Below are 18,643 nucleotides of genomic sequence, written 5' to 3'. Positions count from 1 at the left end.
TTTATTTTATTTTACTTCATTTTATTTTTTTTTAAATATTTTTTTCTCTCTTCCTGGCTCTATTGATCTCTCTCTCAGTCTCTCTTGAAACGTTTAGTCAGATCTCTACTGTCTTTAGCTGAATGGTCTCAAAGCATTGGCCTTGGGCTCCTCTTTCAGGCCTGAGGATCCGAGGGCTTCTCTGCTGTTTCAGTTGGTGGAGCCTGGTAACATTGGTGGAGGTTTGCTGGGAAGCAGTGCAGGCCAACCTGACCCCGCTGTTTGCCCAGCAGGCTGTCAGGAGTTCCCAGTGCCTCCTTTGCCCTTCTTTACCCCACCAGCGCTGTTCCCGGAGGGAGGGCCTGTGTCCCTCTGCCTCTCACCCTTCTTCACTCCCAAGGACACCGGACCCCAGGAGTCAGTCCGCCCTGCTCAGCTGCCTTCTCCTCTTCCCCAGACAACTTCATGGCTCCAGGGCAGACCCGCGGACACTCTGCTCCCAAGAGGCCGACCTCAGGCACAACAGCAGCACCTGCACAGGTGGTTTTTAGAAGACTGAGAGCAGGCAAAGCACCAGGGTCTCTCAACTCCCAAGAACTGCAAACACTGAACAAGAATGGGAAAGGGGCATGCAGGGGCGGTGGGGAACTGACTCCGCCTTGGAAGCTGAATGAAGTGCCAGGGGACCACAGGCACTGGCAAGTTCCAGAAGCCACCTGCTAGGTATCCACAGCATCTCTTGCACCTACCTGCCTCTCCAGGAAAAGCCTCAGACCCTGAGCCAAGTGCTCACAGCTCATGTGCTGCCTCTCTCTGGCTGTGCTGCTTGGTGTACTCTGAGCTTCTTGTTGGGATTCGAACACTTTTTCAATAATCCTGGGTGCTCGTTCCAGTGGGACAGCGGTGGCCTGTGGGGCACCTGAGCTCTTGGGCTTCTCAGTGGGTTCACAGTCGTCAGCTGATCATTTTGGCCAGGGAAGACCTGGGTCTGCATGAGGCATGGCTCTCTTCTCTTGGGATGGCCTACAATGGGACCTTTGGAGGAGAGGAAGGCTAGGCACTGGCTGACCCCTCACCAGGAGCTCCTAGGAAAGTTGTGTGAGGAGACTTCCCAGGGATGTGTTTCAAACTCAGTCTTGAGCCCAGTGTCCTGTCTTGGAATTCTGCTCATTGTGGGGAATGGATCAGTAAGGGGAGCCTGGGAGGTGAATGTGGCCTGGCAGTGGAGTAGGCAGCTGGGGACAGAGGATAGGAGAGCAGAAGTCAGCCTTCACTTCTCGGTGGCTCTTAGTGAGCATCAGCAGCAGAACCAAGAACTCGGAACTCAGAGGAGAGCCTGAGGAGTGTGGCAGGAACCTGGCTAGTGCGCCCTGCCGACTCCACGTATCCCAGCCCTGACTTTAGAGAGAAGGAGTCCAGGAAGACTGCAAGGCTGCCTGGCCGGCCAGTGTGCTGTCTGGGTCACTGTGGTGCCCTGCAAGGACTTACATGATCGGGCCTTCCCCCACCTCACCTCCTGGGGCCTTTGGCTCAGCTTGTCTATGGGTGGCCAGGCGTCCCCGCCACCAAACACACACACACACACACACACACACACACACACACACACACACACTCCTACACTCAACAGCCTAGATCCCTGCCTGAGTCCGTCTACTGCAGTGCTTCTTGAAAGTCACCTAGAGTCTGTGAAGTTGAATAGCTGACATCTTCTGTGAGTCTCAATCTCCAAACCAAGCCCATATTGCTATTTTCTGCACCTGTGTGTCTCCACAGGACAAAGGGAAGGGAAAGCACAAGAGGCATGTCTGAGCACCCTGGCAAGCAGCAGTGTCACATAAGAGGGAGACCAGGAAGGGTCTCCTCGGTGTCCCTACACTTGCCTCCTCCTGCCTCTGGTCACCCAGTGGCTCGCATTGGGCTGATAAGCGCAAGGCACTACTGTCCTGTGAGAACAGAAAGAGGTTGACAGAACAGGGCAGAGTCCTTGTTTGTCTCCTGGAGTATTAGGTCGGTCTAGTTACCCGGTCCCAGTGCACCACCCCAGGTGAATCACTGGACCCTTTCTCCTAATAGAGAGATGGCCACCCATCTTGCCAACACCAGGGACACAGTCGGCGGCGGCGACTCGTGTTTGGACTGCACGGACACAAGCAAGGCCCAGGGCTTGCCAGAGGGCCATGCTGGCAGCATTCATCCAGGGGCTTTGCAATCCCTCTCTCTAGGGCCCTTTCAGTGAGCAAAGAGGTGGCAGCTTTCTGCCTCCAGACTCCAGACTCTTGAGTTCCTAGCTAACAGAAGGAAGGCAGGACCCGCTGAGCTTCAGTCTATGCTGACACAGGAAAAATCTTTCCCACCCGTGGCTGGTGCCCGACCCCAACCAGGAATGGAAACCCATCGAGAAGATTTGGAATCATAGCTTTATTAGGAAACAGATGTGATACGACACACCCGGCCCTTCAAGTCTCCCATTGGTAGAGCGCGATGTACGATGGCATGCTTCAAAGAAATGGATGCTCTTGCCCTCGTTTTCCATTCGGACGCCTTTCATGAGGTCCCGCAGGCGACTCTGTGTGTGTGTGTTGGGTGTGGGTGTGTGTTCCGACTTGAGGCCCTGAGCATGCTGTCACCTGAGCGGCGGGGATTCCTCCATGGACCTTCTTCTCTTCTTGGGGTTTCTCTCTGCAGGCACTGGGAATGTCCTAAGGGCCACTTGCATTTCCGCTCTGATGATCTCCCACGAGCAAGGGCTGTATCCCTTTGCCTGGAGATAGCGGGAGATCCCCCAAAAGTAGGTGCGGATGGCCATGGCCAAAGGAGGTGCACAGGCTGGGCTTGGCTCCGCTGCTCTCCCCTCCAGCGCTTCCAGGCCACTCAACAGACTAGTGACAAGTTGCCCAAGCGGCCTCTCTGCCCAGGCATCTCTGCTGGCCTCTGTCGCGAAGAGCTGGAGGAGCTGCCTGAGCATCTCGGAGTGGCAACAGGTGGCATCTTCTTCTTTCTGCTCCCCTTGGCTGATGCGCCCTTTCTTCCAGGGACATCTGAAATCCATTCTGTCCCGCAGGCACTGGTGGCCCGGCAGGCTTTTCAGCTGCCCTAACAACCTGGCGGTTTCCCCGCGCTGCAGGCGCAGGCTCCAAGATGCACCCCTGTCCAGTGAGCAGGCTGTGCTGCAGCCCAGCATCACTCCCAGGAGGAGGAGGAGCACAGGCACCATGCCAGAGCGTAAGGATTCCGGAGCTGGCCGACAGGGGGCGGGCGCGTACAGCAAGACTGCAGACCCATTGCGCACGGAGTTTTGGTTTCTACTTTAATAGTGCACACTGAAGGCTCCAGCATTGTTTGGGCTCTGGCTTCGCGCGAAATCGAGCGCCTCACGGGAGCCCGATCGATCGCCGGCCTCGTCCTGCCTGCGTTCTGCGGGTATGGCCCACGGAGGCCTGGAACCGAAGTGCACACGGACTCGCTTGGACAGAGGACACATTGCGGGCATAATGTGGAGGCTCCAATCCCAGGGAGCCCCACTTTGTTTGGTTATGGTTTCCTCTGGGCTCAAACTCCCCGCGAGTGGTGCGTTTGGGAGGCGGGAGCCGTCCTGCTTGCCCTCAGGACCTGGGAACCTGGGGGGCCGGGAAGTGGAGGTGGGAAAGAGGAGAGCTCGGCCCGGAAAGGAAGAGGGTCCCAAAGAGGGCACCGGTCCTGGCTCCTCCATTGTGCCTGAACCAGCCAGTGCTGACCTCAGCCCAGAGGGACTTGAAGCAGGAGGATCGCGCTCCTGCTGGGCAACTCTCTGCCTTCTTACTCAGCCCAATGGCATTTCCTGTCCTTGGATAGAGAGCCCCTTGCTCTGCCTCAGTGTGCTTTCTTGAAGTGACCCAATCTCTGGTACTCCTCAGATCCACTGTCCCTCTGGCACCTAAACAAAAGTTTGAACACCCTCCTTGTGACTGGACCCGCCCTGCATCGGCCCTCCCCCACCCGGATTATGACGATGTCCTCTGCTTCTCAGCATACTTTCAGAAAGTCTTTCGCTTGGGGTCTAAGGAGTTTTAGAGATTGTTGGCTTCTCTCTTTATTTTATTTTATTTTATTTTATTTTAATTCATTTTATTTTAATTCATTTTATTTTACTTCATTTTATTTTTTTTTAAATATTTTTTTCTCTCTTCCTGGCTCTATTGATCTCTCTCTCAGTCTCTCTTGAAACGTTTAGTCAGATCTCTACTGTCTTTAGCTGAATGGTCTCAAAGCATTGGCCTTGGGCTCCTCTTTCAGGCCTGAGGATCCGAGGGCTTCTCTGCTGTTTCAGTTGGTGGAACCTGTTAACATTTGTGGAGGTTTGCTGGGAAGCAGTGCAGGCCAACCTGACCCCGCTGTTTGCCCAGCAAGCTGTCAGGAGTTCCCAGTGCCTCCTTTGCCCTTCTTTACCCCACCAGCGCTGTTCCCGGAGGGAGGGCCTGTGTCCCTCTGCCTCTCACCCTTCTTCACTCCCAAGGACACCGGACCCCAGGAGTCAGTCCGCCCTGCTCAGCTGCCTTCTCCTCTTCCCCAGACAACTTCATGGCTCCAGGGCAGACCCGCGGACACTCTGCTCCCAAGAGGCCGACCTCAGGCACAACAGCAGCACCTGCACAGGTGGTTTTTAGAAGACTGAGAGCAGGCAAAGCACCAGGGTCTCTCAACTCCCAAGAACTGCAAACACTGAACAAGAATGGGAAAGGGGCATGCAGGGGCGGTGGGGAACTGACTCCGCCTTGGAAGCTGAATGAAGTGCCAGGGGACCACAGGCACTGGCAAGTTCCAGAAGCCACCTGCTAGGTATCCACAGCATCTCTTGCACCTACCTGCCTCTCCAGGAAAAGCCTCAGACCCTGAGCCAAGTGCTCACAGCTCATGTGCTGCCTCTCTCTGGCTGTGCTGCTTGGTGTACTCTGAGCTTCTTGTTGGGATTCGAACACTTTTTCAATAATCCTGGGTGCTCGTTCCAGTGGGACAGCGGTGGCCTGTGGGGCACCTGAGCTCTTGGGCTTCTCAGTGGGTTCACAGTCGTCAGCTGATCATTTTGGCCAGGGAAGACCTGGGTCTGCATGAGGCATGGCTCTCTTCTCTTGGGATGGCCTACAATGGGACCTTTGGAGGAGAGGAAGGCTAGGCACTGGGTGACCCCTCAGCAGGAGCTCCTAGGAAAGTTGTGTGAGGAGACTTCCCAGGGATGTGTTTCAAACTCAGTCTTGAGCCCAGGGTCCTGTCTTGGAATTCTGCTCATTGTGGGGAATGGATCAGTAAGGGGAGCCTGGGAGGTGAATATGGCCTGGCAGTGGAGTAGGCAGCTGGGGACAGAGGATAGGAGAGCAGAAGTCAGCCTTCACTTCTCGGTGGCTCTTAGTGAGCATCAGCAGCAGAACCAAGAACTCGGAACTCAGAGGAGAGCCTGAGGAGTGTGGCAGGAACCTGGCTAGTGCGCCCTGCCGACTCCACGTATCCCAGCCCTGACTTTAGAGAGAAGGAGTCCAGGAAGACTGCAAGGCTGCCTGGCCGGCCAGTGTGCTGTCTGGGTCACTGTGGTGCCCTGCAAGGACTTACATGATCGGGCCTTCCCCCACCTCACCTCCTGGGGCCTTTGGCTCAGCTTGTCTATGGGTGGCCAGGCGTCCCCGCCACCAAACACACACACACACACACACACACACACACACACACACACACACACACAGACACTCCTACACTCAACAGCCTAGATCCCTGCCTGAGTCCGTCTACTGCAGTGCTTCTTGAAAGTCACCTAGAGTCTGTGAAGTTGAATAGCTGACATCTTCTGTGAGTCTCAATCTCCAAACCAAGCCCATATTGCTATTTTCTGCACCTGTGTGTCTCCACAGGACAAAGGGAAGGGAAAGCACAAGACGCATGTCTGAGCACCCTGGCAAGCAACAGTGTCACATAAGAGGGAGACCAGGAAGGGTCTCCTCGGTGTCCCTACACTTGCCTCCTCCTGCCTCTGGTCACCCAGTGGCTCGCATTGGGCTGATCAGCGCAAGGCACTACTGTCCTGTGAGAACAGAAAGAGGTTGACAGAACAGGGCAGAGTCCTTGTTTGTCTCCTGGAGTATTAGGACGGTCTAGTTACCCGGTCCCAGTGCACCACCCCAGGTGAATCACTGGACCCTTTCTCCTAATAGAGAGATGGCCACCCATCTTGCCAACACCAGGGACACAGTCGGCGGCGGCGACTCGTGTCTTGGACTGCACGGACACAAGCAAGGCCCAGGGCTTGCCAGAGGGCCATGCTGGCAGCATTCATCCAGGGGCTTTGCAATCCCTCTCTCTAGGGCCCTTTCAGTGAGCAAAGAGGTGGCAGCTTTCTGCCTCCAGACTCCAGACTCTTGAGTTCCTAGCTAACAGAAGGAAGGCAGGACCCGCTGAGCTTCAGTCTATGCTGACACAGGAAAAATCTTTCCCACCCGTGGCTGGTGCCCGACCCCAACCAGGAATGGAAACCCATCGAGAAGATTTGGAATCATAGCTTTATTAGGAAACAGATGTGATACGACACACCCGGCCCTTCAAGTCTCCCATTGGTAGAGCGCGATGTACGATGGCATGCTTCAAAGAAATGGATGCTCTTGCCCTCGTTTTCCATTCGGACGCCTTTCATGAGGTCCCGCAGGCGACTCTGTGTGTGTGTGTTGGGTGTGGGTGTGTGTTCCGACTTGAGGCCCTGAGCATGCTGTCACCTGAGCGGCGGGGATTCCTCCATGGACCTTCTTCTCTTCTTGGGGTTTCTCTCTGCAGGCACTGGGAATGTCCTAAGGGCCACTTGCATTTCCGCTCTGATGATCTCCCACGAGCAAGGGCTGTATCCCTTTGCCTGGAGATAGCGGGAGATCCCCCAAAAGTAGGTGCGGATGGCCATGGCCAAAGGAGATGCACAGGCTGGGCTTGGCTCCGCTGCTCTCCCCTCCAGCGCTTCCAGGGCACTCAACAGACTAGTGACAAGTTGCCCAAGCGGCCTCTCTGCCCAGGCATCTCTGCTGGCCTCTGTCGCGAAGAGCTGGAGGAGCTGCCTGAGCATCTCGGAGTGGCAACAGGTGGCATCTTCTTCTTTCTGCTCCCCTTGGCTGATGCGCCCTTTCTTCCAGGGACATCTGAAATCCATTCTGTCCCGCAGGCACTGGTGGCCCGGCAGGCTTTTCAGCTGCCCTAACAACCTGGCGGTTTCCCCGCGCTGCAGGCGCAGGCTCCAAGATGCACCCCTGTCCAGTGAGCAGGCTGTGCTGCAGCCCAGCATCACTCCCAGGAGGAGGAGGAGCACAGGCACCATGCCAGAGCGTAAGGATTCCGGAGCTGGCCGACAGGGGGCGGGCGCGTACAGCAAGACTGCAGACCCATTGCGCACGGAGTTTTGGTTTCTACTTTAATAGTGCACACTGAAGGCTCCAGCATTGTTTGGGCTCTGGCTGACCGGACTCCTGGCTTCGCGCGAAATCGAGCGCCTCACGGGAGCCCGATCGATCGCCGGCCTCGTCCTGCCTGCGTTCTGCGGGTATGGCCCACGGAGGCCTGGAACCGAAGTGCACACGGACTCGCTTGGACAGAGGACACATTGCGGGCATAATGTGGAGGCTCCAATCCCAGGGAGCCCCACTTTGTTTGGTTATGGTTTCCTCTGGGCTCAAACTCCCCGCGAGTGGTGCGTTTGGGAGGCGGGAGCCGTCCTGCTTGCCCTCAGGACCTGGGAACCTGGGGGGCGGGAAGTGGAGGTGGGAAAGAGGAGAGCTCGGCCCGGAAAGGAAGAGGGTCCCCAAGTGGGCACCGGTCCTGGCTCCTCCATTGTGCCTGAACCAGCCAGCGCTGACTTCAGCCCAGAGGGACTTGAAGCAGGAGGATCGCGCTCCTGCTGGGCAACTCTCTGCCTTCTTACTCAGCCCAATGGCATTTCCTGTCCTGGGATAGAGAGCCCCTTGCTCTGCCTCAGTGTGCTTTCTTGAAGTGACCCAATCTCTGGTACTCCTCAGATCCACTGTCCCTCTGGCACCTAAACAAAAGTTTGAACACCCTCCTTGTGACTGGACCCGCCCTGCATCGGCCCTCCCCCACCCGGATTATGACGATGTCCTCTGCTTCTCAGCATACTTTCAGAAAGTCTTTCGCTTGGGGTCTAAGGAGTTTTAGAGATTGTTGGCTTCTCTCTTTATTTTATTTTATTTTATTTTATTTTATTTTATTTTATTTTATTTTATTTTATTTTATTTTATTTTAATTCATTTTATTTTACTTCATTTTATTTTTTTTTAAATATTTTTTTCTCTCTTCCTGGCTCTATTGATCTCTCTCTCAGTCTCTCTTGAAACGTTTAGTCAGATCTCTACTGTCTTTAGCTGAATGGTCTCAAAGCATTGGCCTTGGGCTCCTCTTTCAGGCCTGAGGATCCGAGGGCTTCTCTGCTGTTTCAGTTGGTGGAACCTGTTAACATTTGTGGAGGTTTGCTGGGAAGCAGTGCAGGCCAACCTGACCCCGCTGTTTGCCCAGCAGGCTGTCAGGAGTTCCCAGTGCCTCCTTTGCCCTTCTTTACCCCACCAGCGCTGTTCCCGGAGGGAGGGCCTGTGTCCCTCTGCCTCTCACCCTTCTTCACTCCCAAGGACACCGGACCCCAGGAGTCAGTCCGCCCTGCTCAGCTGCCTTCTCCTCTTCCCCAGACAACTTCATGGCTCCAGGGCAGACCCGCGGACACTCTGCTCCCAAGAGGCCGACCTCAGGCACAACAGCAGCACCTGCACAGGTGGTTTTTAGAAGACTGAGAGCAGGCAAAGCACCAGGGTCTCTCAACTCCCAAGAACTGCAAACACTGAACAAGAATGGGAAAGGGGCATGCAGGGGCGGTGGGGAACTGACTCCGCCTTGGAAGCTGAATGAAGTGCCAGGGGACCACAGGCACTGGCAAGTTCCAGAAGCCACCTGCTAGGTATCCACAGCATCTCTTGCACCTACCTGCCTCTCCAGGAAAAGCCTCAGACCCTGAGCCAAGTGCTCACAGCTCATGTGCTGCCTCTCTCTGGCTGTGCTGCTTGGTGTACTCTGAGCTTCTTGTTGGGATTCGAACACTTTTTCAATAATCCTGGGTGCTCGTTCCAGTGGGACAGGGGTGGCCTGTGGGGCACCTGAGCTCTTGGGCTTCTCAGTGGGTTCACAGTCGTCAGCTGATCATTTTGGCCAGGGAAGACCTGGGTCTGCATGAGGCATGGCTCTCTTCTCTTGGGATGGCCTACAATGGGACCTTTGGAGGAGAGGAAGGCTAGGCACTGGGTGACCCCTCAGCAGGAGCTCCTAGGAAAGTTGTGTGAGGAGACTTCCCAGGGATGTGTTTCAAACTCAGTCTTGAGCCCAGGGTCCTGTCTTGGAATTCTGCTCATTGTGGGGAATGGATCAGTAAGGGGAGCCTGGGAGGTGAATGTGGCCTGGCAGTGGAGTAGGCAGCTGGGGACAGAGGATAGGAGAGCAGAAGTCAGCCTTCACTTCTCGGTGGCTCTTAGTGAGCATCAGCAGCAGAACCAAGAACTCGGAACTCAGAGGAGAGCCTGAGGAGTGTGGCAGGAACCTGGCTAGTGCGCCCTGCCGACTCCACGTATCCCAGCCCTGACTTTAGAGAGAAGGAGTCCAGGAAGACTGCAAGGCTGCCTGGCCGTCCAGTGTGCTGTCTGGGTCACTGTGGTGCCCTGTAAGGACTTACATGATCGGGCCTTCCCCCACCTCACCTCCTGGGGCCTTTGGCTCAGCTTGTCTATGGGTGGCCAGGCGTCCCCGCCACCAAACACACACACACACACACACACACACACACACACACACACACACACAGACACTCCTACACTCAACAGCCTAGATCCCTGCCTGAGTCCGTCTACTGCAGTGCTTCTTGAAAGTCACCTAGAGTCTGTGAAGTTGAATAGCTGACATCTTCTGTGAGTCTCAATCTCCAAACCAAGCCCATATTGCTATTTTCTGCACCTGTGTGTCTCCACAGGACAAAGGGAAGGGAAAGCACAAGAGGCATGTCTGAGCACCCTGGCAAGCAGCAGTGTCACATAAGAGGGAGACCAGGAAGGGTCTCCTCGGTGTCCCTACACTTGCCTCCTCCTGCCTCTGGTCACCCAGTGGCTCGCATTGGGCTGATCAGCGCAAGGCACTACTGTCCTGTGAGAACAGAAAGAGGTTGACAGAACAGGGCAGAGTCCTTGTTTGTCTCCTGGAGTATTAGGTCGGTCTAGTTACCCGGTCCCAGTGCACCACCCCAGGTGAATCACTGGACCCTTTCTCCTAATAGAGAGATGGCCACCCATCTTGCCAACACCAGGGACACAGTCGGCGGCGGCGACTCGTGTCTTGGACTGCACGGACACAAGCAAGGCCCAGGGCTTGCCAGAGGGCCATGCTGGCAGCATTCATCCAGGGGCTTTGCAATCCCTCTCTCTAGGGCCCTTTCAGTGAGCAAAGAGGAGGCAGCCTTCTGCCTCCAGACTCCAGACTCTTGAGTTCCTAGCTAACAGAAGGAAGGCAGGACCCGCTGAGCTTCAGTCTATGCTGACACAGGAAAAATCTTTCCCACCCGTGGCTGGTGCCCGACCCCAACCAGGAATGGAAACCCATCGAGAAGATTTGGAATCATAGCTTTATTAGGAAACAGATGTGATACGACACACCCGGCCCTTCAAGTCTCCCATTGGTAGAGCGCGATGTACGATGGCATGCTTCAAAGAAATGGATGCTCTTGCCCTCGTTTTCCATTCGGACGCCTTTCATGAGGTCCCGCAGGCGACTCTCTGTGTGTGTGTTGGGTGTGGGTGTGTGTTCCGACTTGAGGCCCTGAGCATGCTGTCACCTGAGCGGCGGGGATTCCTCCATGGACCTTCTTCTCTTCTTGGGGTTTCTCTCTGCAGGCACTGGGAATGTCCTAAGGGCCACTTGCATTTCCGCTCTGATGATCTCCCACGAGCAAGGGCTGTATCCCTTTGCCTGGAGATAGCGGGAGATCCCCCAAAAGTAGGTGCGGATGGCCATGGCCAAAGGAGGTGCACAGGCTGGGCTTGGCTCCGCTGCTCTCCCCTCCAGCGCTTCCAGGCCACTCAACAGACTAGTGACAAGTTGCCCAAGCGGCCTCTCTGCCCAGGCATCTCTGCTGGCCTCTGTCGCGAAGAGCTGGAGGAGCTGCCTGAGCATCTCGGAGTGGCAACAGGTGGCATCTTCTTCTTTCTGCTCCCCTTGGCTGATGCGCCCTTTCTTCCAGGGACATCTGAAATCCATTCTGTCCCGCAGGCACTGGTGGCCCCGCAGGCTTTTCAGCTGCCCTAACAACCTGGCGCTTTCCCCGCGCTGCAGGCGCAGGCTCCAAGATGCACCCCTGTCCAGTGAGCAGGCTGTGCTGCAGCCCAGCATCACTCCCAGGAGGAGGAGGAGCACAGGCACCATGCCAGAGCGTAAGGATTCCGGAGCTGGCCGACAGGGGGCGGGCGCGTACAGCAAGACTGCAGACCCATTGCGCACGGAGTTTTGGTTTCTACTTTAATAGTGCACACTGAAGGCTCCAGCATTGTTTGGGCTCTGGCTGACCGGACTCCTGGCTTCGCGCGAAATCGAGCGCCTCACGGGAGCCCGATCGATCGCCGGCCTCGTCCTGCCTGCGTTCTGCGGGTATGGCCCACGGAGGCCTGGAACCGAAGTGCACACGGACTCGCTTGGACAGAGGACACATTGCGGGCATAATGTGGAGGCTCCAATCCCAGGGAGCCCCACTTTGTTTGGTTATGGTTTCCTCTGGGCTCAAACTCCCCGCGAGTGGTGCGTTTGGGAGGCGGGAGCCGTCCTGCTTGCCCTCAGGACCTGGGAACCTGGGGGGCCGGGAAGTGGAGGTGGGAAAGAGGAGAGCTCGGCCCGGAAAGGAAGAGGGTCCCAAAGAGGGCACCGGTCCTGGCTCCTCCATTGTGCCTGAACCAGCCAGTGCTGACCTCAGCCCAGAGGGACTTGAAGCAGGAGGATCGCGCTCCTGCTGGGCAACTCTCTGCCTTCTTACTCAGCCCAATGGCATTTCCTGTCCTGGGATAGAGAGCCCCTTGCTCTGCCTCAGTGTGCTTTCTTGAAGTGACCCAATCTCTGGTACTCCTCAGATCCACTGTCCCTCTGGCACCTAAACAAAAGTTTGAACACCCTCCTTGTGACTGGACCCGCCCTGCATCGGCCCTCCCCCACCCGGATTATGACGATGTCCTCTGCTTCTCAGCATACTTTCAGAAAGTCTTTCGCTTGGGGTCTAAGGAGTTTTAGAGATTGTTGGCTTCTCTCTTTATTTTATTTTATTTTATTTATTTTATTTTACTTCATTTTATTTTTTTTTAAATATTTTTTTCTCTCTTCCTGGCTCTATTGATCTCTCTCTCAGTCTCTCTTGAAACGTTTAGTCAGATCTCTACTGTCTTTAGCTGAATGGTCTCAAAGCATTGGCCTTGGGCTCCTCTTTCAGGCCTGAGGATCCGAGGGCTTCTCTGCTGTTTCAGTTGGTGGAACCTGTTAACATTTGTGGAGGTTTGCTGGGAAGCAGTGCAGGCCAACCTGACCCCGCTGTTTGCCCAGCAGGCTGTCAGGAGTTCCCAGTGCCTCCTTTGCCCTTCTTTACCCCACCAGCGCTGTTCCCGGAGGGAGGGCCTGTGTCCCTCTGCCTCTCACCCTTCTTCACTCCCAAGGACACCGGACCCCAGGAGTCAGTCCGCCCTGCTCAGCTGCCTTCTCCTCTTCCCCAGACAACTTCATGGCTCCAGGGCAGACCCGCGGACACTCTGCTCCCAAGAGGCTGACCTCAGGCACAACAGCAGCACCTGCACAGGTGGTTTTTAGAAGACTGAGGGCAGGGGAAGCACCAGGGTCTCTCAACTCCCAAGAACTGCAAACACTGAACAAGAATGGGAAAGGGGCATGCAGGGGCGGTGGGGAACTGACTCCGCCTTGGAAGCTGAATGAAGTGCCAGGGGACCACAGGCACTGGCAAGTTCCAGAAGCCACCTGCTAGGTATCCACAGCATCTCTTGCACCTACCTGCCTCTCCAGGAAAAGCCTCAGACCCTGAGCCAAGTGCTCACAGCTCATGTGCTGCCTCTCTCTGGCTGTGCTGCTTGGTGTACTCTGAGCTTCTTGTTGGGATTCGAACACTTTTTCAATAATCCTGGGTGCTCGTTCCAGTGGGACAGCGGTGGCCTGTGGGGCACCTGAGCTCTTGGGCTTCTCAGTGGGTTCACAGTCGTCAGCTGATCATTTTGGCCAGGGAAGACCTGGGTCTGCATGAGGCATGGCTCTCTTCTCTTGGGATGGCCTACAATGGGACCTTTGGAGGAGAGGAAGGCTAGGCACTGGGTGACCCCTCAGCAGGAGCTCCTAGGAAAGTTGTGTGAGGAGACTTCCCAGGGATGTGTTTCAAACTCAGTCTTGAGCCCAGGGTCCTGTCTTGGAATTCTGCTCATTGTGGGGAATGGATCAGTAAGGGGAGCCTGGGAGGTGAATGTGGCCTGGCAGTGGAGTAGGCAGCTGGGGACAGAGGATAGGAGAGCAGAAGTCAGCCTTCACTTCTCGGTGGCTCTTAGTGAGCATCAGCAGCAGAACCAAGAACTCGGAACTCAGAGGAGAGCCTGAGGAGTGTGGCAGGAACCTGGCTAGTGCGCCCTGCCGACTCCACGTATCCCAGCCCTGACTTTAGAGAGAAGGAGTCCAGGAAGACTGCAAGGCTGCCTGGCCGTCCAGTGTGCTGTCTGGGTCACTGTGGTGCCCTGCAAGGACTTACATGATCGGGCCTTCCCCCACCTCACCTCCTGGGGCCTTTGGCTCAGCTTGTCTATGGGTGGCCAGGCGTCCCCGCCACCAAACACACACACACACACACACACACACACACACACACACACACACACACACACAGACACTCCTACACTCAACAGCCTAGATCCCTGCCTGAGTCCGTCTACTGCAGTGCTTCTTGAAAGTCACCTAGAGTCTGTGAAGTTGAATAGCTGACATCTTCTGTGAGTCTCAATCTCCAAACCAAGCCCATATTGCTATTTTCTGCACCTGTGTGTCTCCACAGGACAAAGGGAAGGGAAAGCACAAGAGGCATGTCTGAGCACCCTGGCAAGCAGCAGTGTCACATAAGAGGGAGACCAGGAAGGGTCTCCTCGGTGTCCCTACACTTGCCTCCTCCTGCCTCTGGTCACCCAGTGGCTCGCATTGGGCTGATCAGCGCAAGGCACTACTGTCCTGTGAGAACAGAAAGAGGTTGACAGAACAGGGCAGAGTCCTTGTTTGTCTCCTGGAGTATTAGGTCGGTCTAGTTACCCGGTCCCAGTGCACCACCCCAGGTGAATCACTGGACCCTTTCTCCTAATAGAGAGATGGCCACCCATCTTGCCAACACCAGGGACACAGTCGGCGGCGGCGACTCGTGTCTTGGACTGCACGGACACAAGCAAGGCCCAGGGCTTGCCAGAGGGCCATGCTGGCAGCATTCATCCAGGGGCTTTGCAATCCCTCTCTCTAGGGCCCTTTCAGTGAGCAACGAGGAGGCAGCCTTCTGCCTCCAGACTCCAGACTCTTGAGTTCCTAGCTAACAGAAGGAAGGCAGGACCCGCTGAGCTTCAGTCTATGCTGACACAGGAAAAATCTTTCCCACCCGTGGCTGGTGCCCGACCCCAACCAGGAATGGAAACCCATCGAGAAGATTTGGAATCATAGCTTTATTAGGAAACAGATGTGATACGACACACCCGGCCCTTCAAGTCTCCCATTGGTAGAGCGCGATGTACGATGGCATGCTTCAAAGAAATGGATGCTCTTGCCCTCGTTTTCCATTCGGACGCCTTTCATGAGGTCCCGCAGGCGACTCTCTGTGTGTGTGTTGGGTGTGGGTGTGTGTTCCGACTTGAGGCCCTGAGCATGCTGTCACCTGAGCGGCGGGGATTCCTCCATGGACCTTCTTCTCTTCTTGGGGTTTCTCTCTGCAGGCACTGGGAATGTCCTAAGGGCCACTTGCATTTCCGCTCTGATGATCTCCCACGAGCAAGGGCTGTATCCCTTTGCCTGGAGATAGCGGGAGATCCCCCAAAAGTAGGTGCGGATGGCCATGGCCAAAGGAGGTGCACAGGCTGGGCTTGGCTCCGCTGCTCTCCCCTCCAGCGCTTCCAGGCCACTCAACAGACTAGTGACAAGTTGCCCAAGCGGCCTCTCTGCCCAGGCATCTCTGCTGGCCTCTGTCGCGAAGAGCTGGAGGAGCTGCCTGAGCATCTCGGAGTGGCAACAGGTGGCATCTTCTTCTTTCTGCTCCCCTTGGCTGATGCGCCCTTTCTTCCAGGGACATCTGAAATCCATTCTGTCCCGCAGGCACTGGTGGCCCGGCAGGCTTTTCAGCTGCCCTAACAACCTGGCGGTTTCCCCGCGCTGCAGGCGCAGGCTCCAAGATGCACCCCTGTCCAGTGAGCAGGCTGTGCTGCAGCCCAGCATCACTGCCAGGAGGAGGAGGAGCACAGGCACCATGCCAGAGCGTAAGGATTCCGGAGCTGGCCGACAGGGGGCGGGCGCGTACAGCAAGACTGCAGACCCATTGCGCACGGAGTTTTGGTTTCTACTTTAATAGTGCACACTGAAGGCTCCAGCATTGTTTGGGCTCTGGCTGACCGGACTCCTGGCTTCGCGCGAAATCGAGCGCCTCACGGGAGCCCGATCGATCGCCGGCCTCGTCCTGCCTGCGTTCTGCGGGTATGGCCCACGGAGGCCTGGAACCGAAGTGCACACGGACTCGCTTGGACAGAGGACACATTGCGGGCATAATGTGGAGGCTCCAATCCCAGGGAGCCCCACTTTGTTTGGTTATGGTTTCCTCTGGGCTCAAACTCCCCGCGAGTGGTGCGTTTGGGAGGCGGGAGCCGTCCTGCTTGCCCTCAGGACCTGGGAACCTGGGGGGCCGGGAAGTGGAGGTGGGAAAGAGGAGAGCTCGGCCCGGAAAGGAAGAGGGTCCCAAAGAGGGCACCGGTCCTGGCTCCTCCATTGTGCCTGAACCAGCCAGTGCTGACCTCAGCCCAGAGGGACTTGAAGCAGGAGGATCGCGCTCCTGCTGGGCAACTCTCTGCCTTCTTACTCAGCCCAATGGCATTTCCTGTCCTTGGATAGAGAGCCCCTTGCTCTGCCTCAGTGTGCTTTCTTGAAGTGACCCAATCTCTGGTACTCCTCAGATCCACTGTCCCTCTGGCACCTAAACAAAAGTTTGAACACCCTCCTTGTGACTGGACCCGCCCTGCATCGGCCCTCCCCCACCCGGATTATGACGATGTCCTCTGCTTCTCAGCATACTTTCAGAAAGTCTTTCGCTTGGGGTCTAAGGAGTTTTAGAGATTGTTGGCTTCTCTCTTTATTTTATTTTATTTTATTTTATTTTATTTTATTTTATTTTAATTCATTTTATTTTACTTCATTTTATTTTTTTTTTAAATATTTTTTTCTCTCTTCCTGGCTCTATTGATCTCTCTCTCAGTCTCTCTTGAAACGTTTAGTCAGATCTCTACTGTCTTTAGCTGAATGGTCTCAAAGCATTGGCCTTGGGCTCCTCTTTCAGGCCTGAGGATCCGAGGGCTTCTCTGCTGTTTCAGTTGGTGGAACCTGTTAACATTTGTGGAGGTTTGCTGGGAAGCAGTGCAGGCCAACCTGACCCCGCTGTTTGCCCAGCAGGCTGTCAGGAGTTCCCAGTGCCTCCTTTGCCCTTCTTTACCCCACCAGCGCTGTTCCCGGAGGGAGGGCCTGTGTCCCTCTGCCTCTCACCCTTCTTCACTCCCAAGGACACCGGACCCCAGGAGTCAGTCCGCCCTGCTCAGCTGCCTTCTCCTCTTCCCCAGACAACTTCATGGCTCCAGGGCAGACCCGCGGACACTCTGCTCCCAAGAGGCCGACCTCAGGCACAACAGCAGCACCTGCACAGGTGGTTTTTAGAAGACTGAGAGCAGGCAAAGCACCAGGGTCTCTCAACTCCCAAGAACTGCAAACACTGAACAAGAATGGGAAAGGGGCATGCAGGGGCGGTGGGGAACTGACTCCGCCTTGGAAGCTGAATGAAGTGCCAGGGGACCACAGGCACTGGCAAGTTCCAGAAGCCACCTGCTAGGTATCCACAGCATCTCTTGCACCTACCTGCCTCTCCAGGAAAAGCCTCAGACCCTGAGCCAAGTGCTCACAGCTCATGTGCTGCCTCTCTCTGGCTGTGCTGCTTGGTGTACTCTGAGCTTCTTGTTGGGATTCGAACACTTTTTCAATAATCCTGGGTGCTCGTTCCAGTGGGACAGCGGTGGCCTGTGGGGCACCTGAGCTCTTGGGCTTCTCAGTGGGTTCACAGTCGTCAGCTGATCATTTTGGCCAGGGAAGACCTGGGTCTGCATGAGGCATGGCTCTCTTCTCTTGGGATGGCCTACAATGGGACCTTTGGAGGAGAGGAAGGCTAGGCACTGGGTGACCCCTCAGCAGGAGCTCCTAGGAAAGTTGTGCGAGGAGACTTCCCAGGGATGTGTTTCAAACTCAGTCTTGAGCCCAGTGTCCTGTCTTGGAATTCTGCTCATTGTGGGGAATGGATCAGTAAGGGGAGCCTGGGAGGTGAATGTGGCCTGGCAGTGGAGTAGGCAGCTGGGGACAGAGGATAGGAGAGCAGAAGTCAGCCTTCACTTCTCTCTCGGTGGCTCTTAGTGAGCATCAGCAGCAGAACCAAGAACTCGGAACTCAGAGGAGAGCCTGAGGAGTGTGGCAGGAACCTGGCTAGTGCGCCCTGCTGACTCCACGAATCCCAGCCCTGACTTTAGAGAGAAGGAGTCCAGGAAGACTGCAAGGCTGCCTGGCCGGCCAGTGTGCTGTCTGGGTCACTGTGGTGCCCTGCAAGGACTTACATGATCGGGCCTTCCCCCACCTCACCTCCTGGGGCCTTTGGCTCAGCTTGTCTATGGGTGGCCAGGTGTCCCCACCACCAAACACACACACACACACACACACACACACACACACACACACACACACACACACAAACACACTCCTACACTCAACAGCCTAGATCCCTGCCTGAGTCTGTCTCCTGCAGTGCTTCTTGAAAGTCACCTAGAGTCTGTGAAGTTGAATAGCTGACATCTTGTGTGAGTCTCAATGTCCAAACCAGGCCCATATTGCTATTTTCCGCACCTGTGTGTCTCCACAGGACAAAGGGAAGGGAAAGCACAAGAGGCATGTCTGAGCACCCTGGCAAGCAGCAGTGTCACATAAGAGGGAGACCAGGAAGGGTCTCCTCGGTGTCCCTACACTTGCCTCCTCCTGCCTCTGGTCACCCAGTGGCTCGCTTTGAGCTGATCAGCGCCAGGCACTACTGTCCTGTGAGAACAGAAAGAGGCTGACAGAACAGGGCAGAGTCCTTGTGTGTCTCCTGGAGTATTAGGACGGTCTAGTTACCCGATCCCAGTGCACCACCCCAGGTGAATCACTGGACCCTTTCTCCTAATAGAGAGATGGCCACCCATCTTGCCAACACCAGGGACACAGTCGGTGGCGACTCGTGTCTTGGACTGCACGGACACAAGCAAGGCCCAGGGCTTGCCAGAGGGCCATGCTGGCAGCA

At 55.8% G+C, this 18,643-nt stretch overlaps 1 protein-coding gene across 1 annotated transcript; it reads right to left on the bottom strand.

Annotated features, from left to right (window-relative positions):
- Positions 1-12,699: 12,699 nt before the first annotated feature.
- LOC102921705 (interferon alpha-3-like) lies at positions 12,700-15,540 on the bottom strand. Its single transcript, XM_076563463.1, has 3 exons — positions 14,954-15,540; positions 14,216-14,268; positions 12,700-12,842 (listed from the first exon to the last, which is right to left on the bottom strand). Exons 1-3 carry the CDS (start codon positions 15,538-15,540, stop codon positions 12,700-12,702), a joined length of 783 nt encoding a protein of 260 aa, XP_076419578.1.
- Between the last annotated feature and the right edge of the window lie 3,103 nt (positions 15,541-18,643).

The sequence above is a fragment of the Peromyscus maniculatus genome, chromosome 2, assembly GCF_049852395.1.
Source record: "Peromyscus maniculatus bairdii isolate BWxNUB_F1_BW_parent chromosome 2, HU_Pman_BW_mat_3.1, whole genome shotgun sequence".
In the NCBI taxonomy this organism is placed as follows: domain Eukaryota; kingdom Metazoa; phylum Chordata; class Mammalia; order Rodentia; family Cricetidae; genus Peromyscus; species Peromyscus maniculatus.
Note: the sequence above shows the minus strand (reverse complement) of the source record. Positions and strands in the feature narration are given on the sequence as shown.

What these genes read in the sequence shown, in the direction of transcription:
- LOC102921705 (XM_076563463.1), bottom strand. Translation starts at nt 15,540, where the DNA reads ATGGTGCCTGTGCTCCTCCTCCTCCTGGCAGTGATGCTGGGCTGCAGC. An exon ending in GAGGAATCCCCGCCGCTCAG is followed by an intron (nt 14,269 to 14,953) that starts GTGACAGCATGC and finishes CTGTTCTCACAG; the next exon opens with GACAGTAGTGCCTTGCGCTG. An exon ending in GAGCCACTGGGTGACCAGAG is followed by an intron (nt 12,843 to 14,215) that starts GCAGGAGGAGGC and finishes CCACCTGTGCAG; the next exon opens with GTGCTGCTGTTGTGCCTGAG.